General features: G+C 49.4%; 1 protein-coding gene across 5 annotated transcripts in view; it reads right to left on the bottom strand.

The window, feature by feature from the left end:
- Positions 1-10,290, bottom strand: part of AFDN (afadin, adherens junction formation factor) — an 80,851-nt gene extending 70,561 nt beyond the window's left edge. For 2 of the 5 annotated variants that reach the window (XM_040239195.1, XM_040239196.1), the window contains exons 1-5: positions 10,177-10,280; positions 7,768-7,963; positions 4,371-4,483; positions 2,488-2,651; positions 154-314 (exon numbers count right to left, since the gene is read on the bottom strand). In XM_040239195.1, coding sequence (XP_040095129.1) covers positions 154-314; positions 2,488-2,651; positions 4,371-4,483; positions 7,768-7,963; positions 10,177-10,254 — 712 coding nt within the window. In that variant the 5' untranslated portion in view covers positions 10,255-10,280. Of the gene's footprint in view, positions 1-153; positions 315-2,487; positions 2,652-4,370; positions 4,487-7,767; positions 7,964-10,176 lie in introns of all 5 variants that reach the window. The other 3 variants (XM_040239193.1, XM_040239194.1, XM_040239192.1) reach the window with 2 other exon arrangements.
- Positions 10,291-14,924: the final 4,634 nt, after the last annotated feature.

Below are 14,924 nucleotides of genomic sequence, written 5' to 3'. Positions count from 1 at the left end.
GCAGCACTTGCGTCAAGCGCAGCAGCGGGCGCGGTGCACATCACTAGACGTCGGTGCGCGTCAGGCGCGTCCCTAGACGCTGGGCACGTCAGGCGCGTCCCCAGACGGCAGCGCTCGCGCCAGGGGTAAGCGGGCGCGGCGCGGGGCCTGTACCCGAGTCTGGCCGCCCGTCCGAGCTCCGGAACTCCTGCATCCTCCTCTCCAGCTTCTGCTGCCGCCGCCGCTTCATGACCACCTCAGGGTTGGAGATGGTTCGCGTAAAGCTGGTCTCGGGCATGTCTTTGTAGACCTCAGCGGCCAGGCGAGAATTCTCACTGTGGGGAGAGAGGGAGGAACAAGACAGACGAGGTGTTACCTTAGAGACAGGCTCACTGCTCGCACCGGCCTCCCACGGCGCGGGTCTTCCAGCCGCTCCCAAACCCTGAGCGGTTCTGCCCTGCCCCGGTCTAATTACGACAGATGGAGTTTCTCTCGGTACAAACTAAACCGCTGAACTAGGCAGAAACTCCTGATTAAAATTTTATAGTTGAGTTTACAGAACTTAACTGAGTATTCATTAATAAAACTAAAAGAAAATAATTTATTTCTACAAGGTTTCTCTATCTCAAAGAGATTAAGTGTTACAGCATTGCAACCACAAGAAACAAAGAACTGAATATACATTAGCAAAAATCTGTCTTCAAATTATGTATGCATGCTCACTCAATCATGTCCAACTCTTTGCGACCCAGTAACTCTTGGAAGAACTCAAATGGCATGATTCTTTAACAACTGAAAGACTGAAAAAGGAAATAGCTCCCAAAGTTCCTACAATGAGTCAAGTGTATCGAATGATGAGTTGAAAACTAAATATTTAGGTAAGACTAATAATACAAGGCTTCAGACGGTACAGCGTCTGCCTGCAATGCGGGAGACCGGGGTTCGATCCCTGGGTCAGGAAGATCCTCTGGAGAAGGAAATGGCACCCCACTCCAGTACTCTTGCCTGGAAAATCCCATGGACAGAGGAGGCTACAGTCTATGGGGTCACAAAGAGTCACTTTCAATATACTTGACTAAATTTTGGTAAATATTACTTGAAAGATGTCATAAAAATCATAAAATAATTTCATCAAATCAGTTAAGCTCTGAATCTATCAAGTTGAACTTAACTCATTTTAAGTAGCCTACTTTCTTAACACAACTAATTGATCATCCTGTACACTAAATTAACAGAATGACTATAGCCTAAGTTTTAAATTCTCTTCTTCCTTGATATTTTTCATATGTGAGCAACCTATGTGTACAAGTTATTCTTCTTGCATAAATACACTGAGTAGAGCCTTACTATGTAATATACTATACTCAGGAGTTCATGCTCATCACACAGGCATCTCTGCCTAACAGATTAAGATCTAAATCCACTCTGATGCAATCCACTAACTCCACTCTAAAGTAAACATCCTTCACTGACAAATGGTTAACATCCTCAAGACACATGGGACACTTAGAATCAATCAAAATATGGGAAAAGACTTGAGGTCACTGCGGCAGAAGCGCATAAGCAGTTAACAAGCGTGCAGAGGCAATGGCCGTGCTAATGGTGAAGCCAGCTGTGCTGACGCGCTCACACACACCGCAAGGATCAGACACTGCTCTGTTACACTCGCCAGTCCTAAGGGAGGCACGAGGGGCCCGTGGGCTGGAGACCCTTGTCTGGCAACACAAGCACGCCACAGTGTCTCTGAGCCATTCTTCCAGAATATTTCCTAAGGAAATAGTCAAACAAGTCCTCAAAACTGTAGAAACAAGGACGTTCGCTGGTGTGGATGCAGTCAACAACAAGACAAGGAGGCGGCCTTGGAAAAAGCATCTGATGATGGAATGAACTGACTGAGCTGAAAACCAATGAGGCTACACCGAGGCCAGGAGACTCTGTGAAGAGCAGAGGCCAGGTTCTCCTCACGCCTCCTTTCTGTTACCCCCTCGGCTCCAAGATCAGAGGCACAAGTCCCTTCAGACAGGTGAGCACACCTGTGCTGGGGCCGGTGCACAGGAAGGAAGGGGAGGGGCTGGGTGGGCCCAATGGCGCCTCTGAGCTGAGACGGGGACACCAGCTTTTCTCACCAGTCTTGCCAACCTCCGATCAGGCGTTAAGCGTATCCGAGGTGTCTGAGAAACCACTGCTGCCTTAAGGACCGGAACAGCAGAGAGGGAAGGGAAGGGAGGCAGGGATGATGAGAATGTGACCCCACGGTTCACCAGGAAAAGCAGACCCGTTCGTGGGTTCCCCACGCTAAGGCGAGCAAGCACTGCAGACTGGCAACGTTAGCAACACGTGCTGCTCAGCAGACGCCCGGCTCCCCTCGGCACGCCGAGCCAGGGCACGCTGGTCACTGAGCTGAAGTCACCCCTCCCCCATTTATCTGGGAGTTTAAGGAGGCCTGCTGCATTAAAAACATTTGGCTTAGAACACAAACAAACAGGAATATTTCCACAATTAACTTACATGTCATCCCCAGGAAAAGGTCTATCATCTTTATCAGACGCCTGTCTCACTGCCTCTTTTTCTCTCTTCTTTTTTTCCTTCTTTTCCTTCTTTGAGAGAGTTCTCTTGAAGTTCTGGATAACACCTTCTTTTTCCTGCTTTTCAGGTCCGTTACTTTGAGCCTTCTGATAAAAGCAACATTATCACTCCACTGCTACGACACAGAATCACAGAGAGCCATCTATGGGGATCTAACTGCATCTCACATGCTACAGCCAAAAACAGCCACTGGGGCAGGGAAGGCCTGGGATGAGGGACGGGCTTTGTCTCAACTGTGCCAACAGGTACGCGAGTGTACTGATCCACACTTACACACTCAAGATCTCATTTTACCGAGTGAAAATTTCACCTAAATTCAAACCAATAACCAAAGAAGCAAGCACACAAGAAAACCCAAACCCACCAAGAAAACTGGGGTGGGAATCACACCAGCTTATCATTTTTAATAATAAAAATCCAAATAATTAGTAACTTAAATGAATGGAACCTAGTGGAAATACAGAAATAACCATTTGAAACATTATCTACTTTATAGATGTTTCCTTTAATGTCAGAAGAAATGTCAAGAATAGCCCTAAAAAATTGGCTTTTATGAAGCAAAGTTGTTAAGTATTGTGTTTACACAAAAACTTCTAATTTCTTTTCCATATATATATATTTTTTCTTGCTTATTCTTAATTTACAACATGACCTGCATGCAGAAGACACAGAAACAAATTATTTTTTATATGACTTAATAGGCTAGCTGGTAAAGAATAAAAAAAAAACCACAAGATTATTTTATGTGGAAAGAAAACTGCCTTCAGCTGTGCCGGCGAGCACCTCCATCTCCGTGCAAGCTGCCTGGGCCCTGTCCAGTCGTCCCGACCTTAAGAAGGGCTCTACTATACACTGAGCAGGACCTGGGGCCCCACCAAAAGACACACCAGCTGAAATCACGTGGTTAGCCACTCAGTTGTGTCTGACTCTTTTGGAATCCATGGACTGTAGCCAGCCAGGCTCCTCTGGCAGAAAAAAGTTATCCATTCTTCCTTCGTATGTGTTTCCTGCAAAGGTGACAAGTCCCGGGAGCACAGCTGTGTGTCTGGATCTTCCACATGGGACACTGGCGTCACACAGACACTGCAAACTGCCGCCAGAAGCAAACAGCGGCCCTTTCCCCAGATCTACTGGGAAATTAAATGCAAGACTTTTCTCAAAATACCCTTAACCTCTGCCTTTGCTATTGCTTGTCAACACTGAATTCTAGTCTGTAAGAGGCCAGCTGACTCGAAACAGAATTATAATCATTTTAAAGCTATATCTGTATTTCATAGTATTCCACATGGAAAGAACAGCGGCACAGGAATTCCAGATGTCTTATTAGCTGAGAAAGTTTTAGACTCACTCTATTACAGCACCCAGAGAAACTCAAGGAAGTTTACAAAGTAGTAACTTGCCATATAATAATACGAAAAAGGTCTTAAACATGCCTTACTATTAAGCTGTATCTGGAAGTTCACATATAAATAGGTTATTCAAGTTTTATTTTCCCTTTTGATTCTTATTAAAACATATTTTGACTTTATAATTTTGGGGAAAAAAACCTGAAGCTGATTCCTTGATCATGAAGTCTCTGAGTGACAACAGTTTACATAATCCTTTGAAAAGGACAGAATAATAACATTTGGGATTATTTCATGAAATAGAAGATGAAACAGGGAGAAGCTGGGCTACTCTTACAGTACTTTCCAGGAGGAAGGTAAAAGGGCAGTTTAGGGAGAGAAGCGAAGAGGAGACTGAGCCCTGGGACCCCCCGTCAGAGGCGGCCCTGGAGCAGCTTCAGCGAGATCCCCGGCTCTCACCTTTGCAGGAACGGCATCGTTCTCATTCTTAAGGACAAACCTGCCCTCTCGGTCATCTTTATTCCAGTTCAGCTGCACCACCAGGGGTTTCTCATCTATGTCCAATCTTCTTTCTTCTTCACAACATGAAAAGAAAAACAAAAAGCCATGGTTATTTAACGGCATTAGTCAATACAACATTACAACATTCTGATATACAGTAAATTTTATAGACGAAAAAAGTCTTGCAACCTTCATTCCTTACTGACAGACTGAATGTAATTCAATTCCTCCCATGTGGAAGTGAGCGTTTCAGTGACTAATTCAGGATTCTGGTGCTCCTGTATGTACACCTACCACGTGTCCAGTGCCAGAGATGGCCAGGCACAACTTCTGACAACATTTAGAATCTGACAGGGAAAATACAAGAAATACACGTGGGCTAGGAAAAAAATACATGTCGGGCCTTGAAGTGAAGTGAAGTGAAGTGAAGTCACTCAGTCGTGTCCGACTCTTTGCGACCCCAGGGACTGCAGCCTCCCAGGCTCCTCCGTCCATGGGATTTTCCAGGCAAGAGTACTGGAGTGGTTTGCCACTTTCTTCTCCAGGGGATCTTCCCAACTCAAGGATTGAACCCGGGTCTCCTGCACTGCAGACGGACACTTTACCCTCTAAGCCACGAGGGCCTTGCTATATGTTTATTTCTGTAAATCAAGTTCTCTCAGATACAACTGGAAAACGAGACGTTCCACTGATGGACGAGGCTCTTCTCACCTCCGCGTTACCTGCCGATGAGACGTGGCCCTGCCCCACCAGCATGCGTCCTGCCGTGACCCCTGTGCTCCTCCTCCCACCTGTGTCCTGACTTCTGCTCTAAAACGCTCAGTGCTCCACCCTCACACCCCTCCCGCCAGCAAGCACCACCCCACCGTTCTCTAGATAAAGGGCTAAGTTAAGAGTCTACTTCCTTATTTGAAATCTAAAAAGCTCCCTGCAGCCCCCTGAGGGACCCCACACCTGACCACATACTAGGAGGTGAGAGCTGGCAAAGATTATCCAGGCAAGAGGGCAGCAAAGATGGGCAATCACTGTGGTAAAGGAGGTGGGATCAACCGGATGAATCGAAAAGATTTACAGAGGCTCTCAGTAAACGTTACAGATCAACAGCAATGTTAACTACCAGAATACAAGACAAACAAACTCTGAAGTGTTACTGTATCAACAGAAGATATGAGAAAAGAATAATAAATTGGAGATTGGGCCAAGAAGTTTGAAATTCCTGTTTCAAACCAAAATTAACAAGTTGATAGGTGGCAAAATTTGCACTGGGTTGAAATCCCTCACAGCACATTTTTAGAGAACGAATATTCAGTCTAAATTGTAAACTGCAAGAGGGAGCTGCCCTGAAACACATGTGCCAGACAACTGCATGAAGATAAATAAGTCAGGCCCCTGCTACTGTCTACATCACGTGTGCCTGACAACTCCGTGCAGATACAGTCAGGGCCCTGCTACGATCTGCCGTACCTTCTGCTCCAGTTAGAACAGCAAAAGGCTTTAGTTTTCCAACTGACTTCACACAAGAAATTCTAACGTGGAAAAGGGCTGCGAGTGGCATTTCCACAGCACTGGGCCAGTGCTCTGTCCCCACAGGGGCTGAGGTGCCAGGGGCTCACTAGGTACATGTCACCCGTCCAGGGACACGAGCTGAACCTGCCGGTCCCTGCGAGGCTGAGCTCTGTCTCTCCTGTGGGCGTCCCATCTGTGTTAGGGGGGTTTGCCAGAGCACTGTGGAAACCAGGAGATGGGGGTGCTGCCTCCACCCAGGAGTGGGGCAGGGGGCACCCAGGAGGCACGCCCCCCCCCCAATCAGGGAGCAACTGTGACTGAGAACGGAATGAAATCACCAGTTTTCCTTTTATGTGTACTATTTTCCCAAATAACCAGCAAGCTGCTAAGAACATAAATCCTTATGAACTTGTCTGGATCTACGCAGTAAAATAAAGCGTTAAGTATTTCCTTTGGCCTGGGGATGCCACAAAAAATTCCTGACACACTACGGGCTCTGTAACCCGAAAAAGACTGAGGCCCCGCGCCGGGCCCACTCCTCTGAGGGCTCGCACCCACGGCCTCCTCCTCTCTGAGGCCGTGCTGGAGCCACACGAAGGTGCAGGACACAGGTGGGCCAGCCTGGCTGAGCATCACCAAGGGGCTGGGGAACAGACACGCGCTTCTTTACACACCTTCCTGGTGTCTTCATCCCATACAAGGAACATAGCTTACTTTTCAACTAAAAACAAATCTAGCAAAGGAAGTTTAAGGAAAAAATATTCTTAGAAAAAAAATAATAAAGCCCATTCCATTTTTAGATCTCAAATTCCAACCGTAGATGTCATTCCAAAGACCTCAGGTGGTGGTGTTCAAATGACCAATGGCGCAGAAAGAAGCGTGGGAAAGATGAGAAAGACTGTCCTCCTCTCCACAAGCTACGCACAAAGACTCTGAGGCTAAAGGAGAACTCAGCCTCAAAGAAAACACCCAAAATCGGGAAGATCCTCTCCTGTCAAATTTAGTCTAGGTACGATGTATGCAGGTGATACCCCAGGGAACTTGAAAGGGTGATAAACAGATATGGCCCACCTAACAGAATGCTGGCAGTATCTGGTGATGACTGAATTCCACACACTACAAATATCCTAGCCCAATTTCAAACAAAGAAAGCTACACTTCAGGAAGAAAACTAAATAATGTTCAAACAGGTTTTGTGGCTAGAACTTAAGGAGGTATTAAAATAATGTTTGTGCAACCTGTAATTCTTTATTTACAACATTAACTGGATTTTGCTATCTTTTTTTTTTTTTTGCAGGTGACTCAGTATTTCCAAAGCACTCATAAAAATTTAAACATTTCTACATTCCTAATCAGTTCAACCTAAACTGCCACACGATATATAGCGTGTTTTTCAGAAACTTCAAACCTTAAAACGAGGAGCAGAAAGAGTTTTCTCACGACGCCTGTTCTTCCCAAGAACACGGTTCCTGTTCCACAGAACAAAGGTGCTACAGCAAGACTGGTGGTCCACACTCACAAAACAATGGGCTATATCCGGCTGTAGCGCTATCAAATAGAGTTACACGAAGCATTTCTGCAAAATCAAGCAGCCCCGTGTATCATCAAAGTATGTTCCAGACCTGGAGAATTCAAGTATGAAACACTGCACTCCTCATCTCTGGAGAAGAAAGCAACTCCCAAACCTGCACCTGTGAGGAGCCTGCTGGGACACCTCACAGACACCCTCGAGCTCTGCCATCTGTTTCACTGCTCCCTCAGAACAGGCCGGGGTGGCAGTGGAGCTGGGCCCCAAGAAAGTGAGCGCCCCGCGGCGAGGACCGCGCCCGCGGCCGCCCTGCGCACTGACCTCCGCTGACGTGCACCTCGTAGAGCGAGTACTTGGGTGACGACAGCATCCGCATGTCGGGGCGGAACTTCTCGGCCAGCGTCTCCAGCACGTCCTGCGTGGTGGCGGTGCTGGACACCCGGATGCATTTCGTGGCGAAGTTCCCGGCGGCTTTATCTTGAAAATAAAACCTCATCACTCCATGGAACTCCAAATCCTGAAAGGAGAATGAAATGATACATCTTTGAAAAAACGATAGCCTATAAAAAAGAGGTGTCTTCAAACTTACTCAAGTGACTTGGGACGAGCTTTTACAGTCTGCCTCCCCCCGCGTGGCTCAAGCATCAGGTCCGGCTGCAGAGCACCCATGTCAGCAGCAGCTGCCACTCGGACCGGGGCTCTCAGCTAGGGCCGGGCACCGCTTGGTCAAGCCTTTATAACCACCCAGTGAAGCAGATGCTACGATCAAACCCCAGCCTCAAGATCTGGCCACTAAAACTCACAAAGCCTGAGTATCCCGTTCAAGCAAGATCAAAGCAAGTCCAGAATTAAGCCTGGATGCAGTGAACTCCGAGGTCCACACCCGTCTGACCCTGAGGGCCTATCTGTCCCGAGATTTCAAAGGGGCAACACTAAGGCCAACCCCAGCATGAATGTGAATGAATGGAAACTCACTTTGGCTGAATGTAAGTATTTTCAGTATGAACTACTCGCCCCAGATCAACAGGCACAATGTGGATTTTTCTTAAAATTCTCTGTTTTTTAATAATCTTACTTCCAGAGAAAAGTACAACGGATGCCAACCAAAGACCACTCCGCGGGAGGCCGAAGCCCACACACGGGACCTTGGGCGGCTCCTTCCAGGGCTCCTCTGCTTTTTCAATCAATCACAGGTTTTATTTAGGCAACACTCTTGCTGCCACCGCAATAACAAGACTCAGGAGTTCACACCGAGGGACAGAGGCCTGCTGCGGCACAGAGCACCCGTGTCTGTCTGGTGGGCCACACCTTACCAGACGATACTATGCACCCCGGGACTCCCTGAACAAAGCACAGCTCCCTGCAGACCTCCGAGGACACTCCCAACCCCAAGGCTCCCTGCATGGCCCGGCACCAAGAGCGCCTCAGCAGGAGTCCTCAAAGCTCCCCTCCCCTCCCCCCACACTTCACGTCTTCCCACATCCTCGAGCGTCCAGAGCCACCTCCACCCTAAGAGCAGGCAGGGGAGCCCCCTCACCCTCCTCCTCGCAGAGGTCCCTGCGGCTTCAGAGACCCTCACAACCACTGCTATCCACATCCCAACCTGCCAGCCTGCCCTTCCCGGAAAGGCACCATCTAACAAGTCTTCACCTGAAGGGACAGGGAGTATTAGCATGGGCTTAACGGTCTATTTGAAAATTAAACTGGACAAAGACACCTTCAGGCACATTTCCAGCCCCTGGGTTCCTACTGTGTCTACCCAACTCTGCTGCGGGCCGCCCACCCCTGTGTTCCCCCACCCTGGGATAGGAACGCAAGGATCAGGGCTATGTGGGAAGGACAAGCCGAACCACAGACGCCGGGGTGAAGCTGGGCATGGGCACAGGGTGGCAGCTGAGAAAGCAAGTCAGGAGTTGCCTGTGTGCGGCCCAGGCCAAGCAGCCAAAAATCAGGCTGATAGTCATTTTAAAAGAAACCTCTCTATGATGCTCTTAAAGAAACGATTCTCCAGGCTCCGCTCGATCAGGCCTAAATAAAGAGGACCATCAAAAACTACCTTTGATTTGATTTGCATTAAATAAGCATTAATAAATAACTAGCAGTTCAGTTTGCCGGGTCTCCGTAACATCACACTGGATCAGCTAAGCAGAGTCGTTACTGGGCAAGTCCCTTAATAAAGAACACGTTAGCTTTCTGCTCAATTTCAGCCAGTTTCGGCCGGTGTGCATAAGTCTACAGAATTTTATCAAAGCTGAGAAGACATAAAATCAAGTTCCTGAACGTTAAATTGGGCAAGCAGTGACCAAGCTAACACCCACTAATAATCGTAACTAACGAATGTTACAGGCCATCGTGTGCCAGATACAGATGGTCTTCAGCATTTAATTCCCCAAACTAAGAGGCAGGTGCCGCCATCACGCCCACTGCGCAGGGGGGACAAAGAAGGTCCAGGGAGGCCAAGCGTGAGCCGCCAGCACACAGCTGCCCGGCGGCCAGCACCCGCGCCCCCGCCCCCACTCCCCGCCCCCAGAGCTGCCTCCTGGCCACCAGTCCCTCCAGGGCCAGCGGTGTGACCCCCCCCCCCACCGCCGGTGCTCCGCAGCCAGCGCTGCAGCTCAATGCACAGAAAGGCAGGGCGACCTGAGACCCCGTCCACTCGGCTCCTTTCCTCAGCGGTCACTTTTCCCGACAGGAAAACCGCCTGCTTTCTACCTAAAGGCATATCCTCACCTTCAGATACATCCTTCCCCGAGAAACACGATCACCCGTGGTCACCACAACGGTAGTGAATACTGCTCGGGGTTGCATTACTACTCTTTAAACAGAAGTGTTCTTGTGTTTATCAGAAGGGATACAAGAAGACCAAAAAAGAGAGAGAGAAGGCTCGTTAAGAAATTACACACACAGAATCAAAACGAGGAGCAAAGACGCGCAGATGGAGGTTTGCTTTTCAATATTTTACCAATACCTCATTAGTCAATGAAACTGATAATCAGTCGGTCTTCTTATCCGAACCAGGGCAGCCCCAGATCTCCTTCTGCTCAAGCTGCTGAGGACCACCTGCTTTAGAGCTCAACCAGGCTCATAACCAGGCTCTGTTCACGCTCTTCTCACCGCTTCCAGCATTTCCAGGAAAACCAGGTCCCAGCCTGCAGCCCAACAACGCTACCTGCAACAGGTAATCACCTTTCTAATTCCCTCGTTTACAGGACCACTACTTTATCTCATACACACACCTTATTCCCAAGGCCGCTGCCTCCAGGACAGCTGTGTGCCTTCAAAACACAAACATTACTGTGCGTAAAGCCATCAGCCAGATGATGGCCATTTACTCACACTGTTAAAAACAGCAGTAACATTTGAATGCCACCAGTTTAGGTAAAGAATGGACAAACTACATGATTACGGGTTTTTTAGAGTCATATAAATACTTTTTAAACTAGTATAAACTACTTCTTAAACTGTTTTTTAAACCAGTACTGAAGAGCACTTTTTAAAACTATACGCATTTCATTACCTATAACTTCTTTACGAGATACTCCCAAAGGCTCAGCACCGTCTGCAGCGGACCTTCGCCCACCCTTCCCGAGGAATGTGCCCTCCACCACCACCCCACCCCCCCCCTGCACACAACCAGCCCCCTGGGGCGCCTCACTGCTCTGCGCCGTGCCGCGCGGGCGCTGGGTTTCTAGAAACGGAGGGGCTGAGGCTTGCTGGGTGTCACATGACGGACGGCTAGCACTGCTCAGCACTAAAGTGTTCTGCAATGGAGGCAGGCACGCTCTTTTTTCAGACAGTGCCGCTGCACACTTACAGGCTGCAGGACTGTGTGAACGTGACTGTCACTTGCAACCGGAAACCAAACAAAGGGGTAAGCCTGGCTACACGCGCTAGACCGAATCCGCTCATCTGGGGCGAGCCGGGGCCATCCTCACCCGGGAGCACGATCCGCTGCACACGCCTCACGGGTCTGCGTGATCCAATGATTCTGGTACGGCTCCTTGTCTGAAAACAAAGGCACGCTCTCTCACACGTCCCAGTGCACGCCTTCTCGAGGCGAGCCAACCACTGTTCTCCTAACATCACCAGAGTCGAGGCGGAGCAAGCTCACTGAACGTGGGAAAAGTCACCTCTCAGGGGAAGATTTCAGAGTTCATACAAGTTCCCTGGTCTAAAAAACCGACCCCAACACACACACAGAGAGAACGCACGCAGATCACCGCTTTATGAACTCTAACAAACCACCCTGTATCCAACCACGTAAGCGTTGTAAGTAAGACAATTCTCGGCCACAAACAAGCCTGCTGTGAACACCAATCAGCAAACACGGCTTTCAAAGGTTTCAGTTACAGCTGCCAGCACCGTCTACTCACAACGGTCAGCTTCCGAGGCAGGCTCCCCGTGCGCTCCGCTGGGAGAGGCCGGTGAAAGCGGAAACCTACCCAACCCCTTAGTCAGCATCACAAGGGGATGGACAGTGAAGCTCTCCCCAGCGTCCTCTGAGAGTCTCTAATCTCTATGTTTGAACAGCTCCCACACCATATGCACTCGGGATGTGGAAGACGGTGACAAAGGACACACTGATTAAACCCAAACGACAAAAGAGCAAAAACCACACCTGAGACTAACGGCGGCATCTTGCTCGCTACTGCGACTCTCAGTTCTGCGCTCGCACAAGGGTCAAGTGCCAATGCACAGAAGGGAAGAGGCGGAGTGAAGGGGAAAGTCACTCACGCGTGTCTGACTCTCTGCGACCCCACGGACTGTGCAGTCCATGGAGTCCCCCAGGCCGGAACACTGGAGTGGGCGCCTTTCTCTTCTCCAGGGGATCTTCCCAACCCAGGTCTCCCGCATTGTGGGTGGATTCTTTACCAGCTGAGCCACGTGGCAAGCAAAGAAAACGCCCTTCAAAAAGCCGCCTGTCTAGTCCGGGGGTTCTACCCAACTTTGTCCGGGGTCCTTCAGCAGACTGATGAGACCTATGCCACTGCTCTCAGAATAAAAGTGTTAAATGCATAAAGCACAGAGGATTGCAAACTGAACAATCACAGTAAAATGCAATTATCAGGGCTTCCCTGGTGGTGCAGTGGTGAGGAACCCGCCTTGCAATGCAGGGTACGCCAGACAGATCACTGGTCCAGGAATATCCTGAGGAGCAACTACGGAGCCCGGAAGCTGCACTCCTGAGCCCTCACCCCGGAGCCCGGGAGCCGCACTCCTGAGCCCTCACCCCGGAGCCCGGGAGCCGCACTCCTGAGCCCTCACTCCTGAGCCCTCACTCCCAGAGCCCGGGAGCCGCACTCCTGAGCCCTCACTCCTGAGCCCTCACTCCCAGAGCCCGGGAGCCACACTCCTGAGCCCTCACTCCTGAGCCCTCACTCCCAGAGCCCGGGAGCCACACTCCTGAGCCCTCACCCCGGAGCCCGCCTTTAAGAGAAGCCTCCGTGACGGAAGGCCTGCAAGCCGCAGCCAGAGTGGGCCCACTCACCGCAGCCAGACAGAAGCCCGGGCAGCAGTGCAGGCCCAGTGCAGCCAGTAAAGAAAGACTCTTTAGAAAGCACAACGGCTGAAATATTTCAAACCTGTGACAGAAGGTGAGTGGTCTTTATTAACATATTAAGTAAGGTCTAGACCTGACTTTTGTGCATTTAAAATTTTACAACTTCAGTTTTGAAGGAGATATGAGTATAAACTTGTAAGTGAAGAAAATGCTAAATTTCAGTTATAGGCTAATAAAAATGTATTTACTGAAATTAAGATGTCATTATTTTCTCATCCATGGTATGTACCTATAGCCCTCAAGTAAGAAGGCGTCCCTGGAGCAGCTCCAGAGATGACAACCATGCCTGGCAGCTATGAAATATTGCCGTTTACAAAAGCAAAACTCATCGCATGTCCCTTTGCCAACTGGGCTGAACTTCACCCACTGGCATCCCTGAGCCCGATGCCCCATCGGTTTGAGCATGACATTCTGCACAGGAGCAGTGTGGAAGTCTCAGGCACTGTGCACTCCGGGGTGTGGGTGGGGACAGCAGGCGGGTAGGGCCCAGGGCTGCAGCTGTGGGCACCCCTGGGCTCCTCGGGAATGGCCATGCGGTGCCTGGACCACCTCTGGCCTCCACCTACCAGACGCCAGCAGCACCTGCCAGCTGGGAGATCAGGTTGCCTCCAGACACCGGCCTGGGCCCCTGGTGACAAGCCGGGGCCCTCAGCAGCACGGTGCTCCTGCTCTTGTCCCTCCAAGCGCCCGCCTTCCTGCGGCATGATCCCACCTCTCTCCTGAACAGATTCCTGCTCCAGCCTCTGAGCCGCAGTGTCCAGACGTGGTCAGTGAACTCCAGGTGCATCTAACCAGCTGCACATGAACTGCTAACCTAACATCACACCTGTGATTAACGCGATTTAAAGGGACACAGCTTGACGGCCCACCCAAGACTCGATTCACAGGAGGCATCAGTAAAATGACGAGTCTTGAGTCGCTGCCGCCTCAGTCCACCTGTAGCCTTGCTCCAGCTCAGCACCAGCCTGTCAAACCACAGCCTTAAGTACAACCAGCCACCTGCTCCCGGGCTTTCCCCACCAATCAGGGGCAAGGAATCTGCCTGTAAAGCAGGAAACACAGGCTCGATCCCTGGGTCGGGAAGATGCCCTGGAGGAGGGCATGGCTAACCACTCAGTATTCTTGCCTGGGAAATCCTGTGGACAGAGGGCCTGGTGGGCTACGGTCCTTGTGGTCACAAAGATGCGACTTGGCACAGCACAATCACCTGTTCCTAACTCATCTCACTGTACTTAGATCCAGCCCTTCAACTGAAGAGCCGGACGAAAGACATGGCTGAACTCCTTGATAACGTCCAGACACATCGTGACTAATCCACTTCCCTCATCTACAGAGCTGGCAGCCCACTCTCTCAGGCACACACACAGTGATGTCACTGCATCCAATGAGCCGGGCCAATTCTTGTGAGTGGAACTGCACAGCCTTCCCAGCGCCCCGCTTCCTTTCAGGCTCACCATAACCAGAGAGCACTCTAGGGACAGTTTGGGTTCATCTTCACCGCGCTAGGATGCACAGCCAGTTCACACACCGCTTTCGAAACCTGTATTCTGTAATAAACATCTTCATGGAAACCCATACTTTAAAAATTATAGATGTCATCATAAGGCAATTTAAGAAATGTAAATAACTTTGTCTACATAAAAATAAACTCATTTGGGGGGAAAAAAAGGCACGCAATAAGTCCAAAGACAAGTGACACACTGGGGGGAAAAAATTTCCAACTTACGTGAAAGAAAGAAATATAAGATATATAAAGAGTTTCTAAAATATGAGAAGAAAAAAAAATAACCCACTTTAAAATGGATTAAAAAAACCTCATGTTCACAAAGTGAATATGACTCAAATAGGAAAAAGGATGAACCACCTCCTTAAAGACAAAATAACCGTACAACTTCAAAATAAGATCACGTTTCTCAAA

Source organism: Oryx dammah, unplaced genomic scaffold, assembly GCF_014754425.2.
Source record: "Oryx dammah isolate SB20612 unplaced genomic scaffold, SCBI_Odam_1.1 HiC_scaffold_4, whole genome shotgun sequence".
Lineage (NCBI taxonomy): Eukaryota > Metazoa > Chordata > Mammalia > Artiodactyla > Bovidae > Oryx > Oryx dammah.
This window is presented reverse-complemented; position numbering and strand designations above follow the sequence as displayed.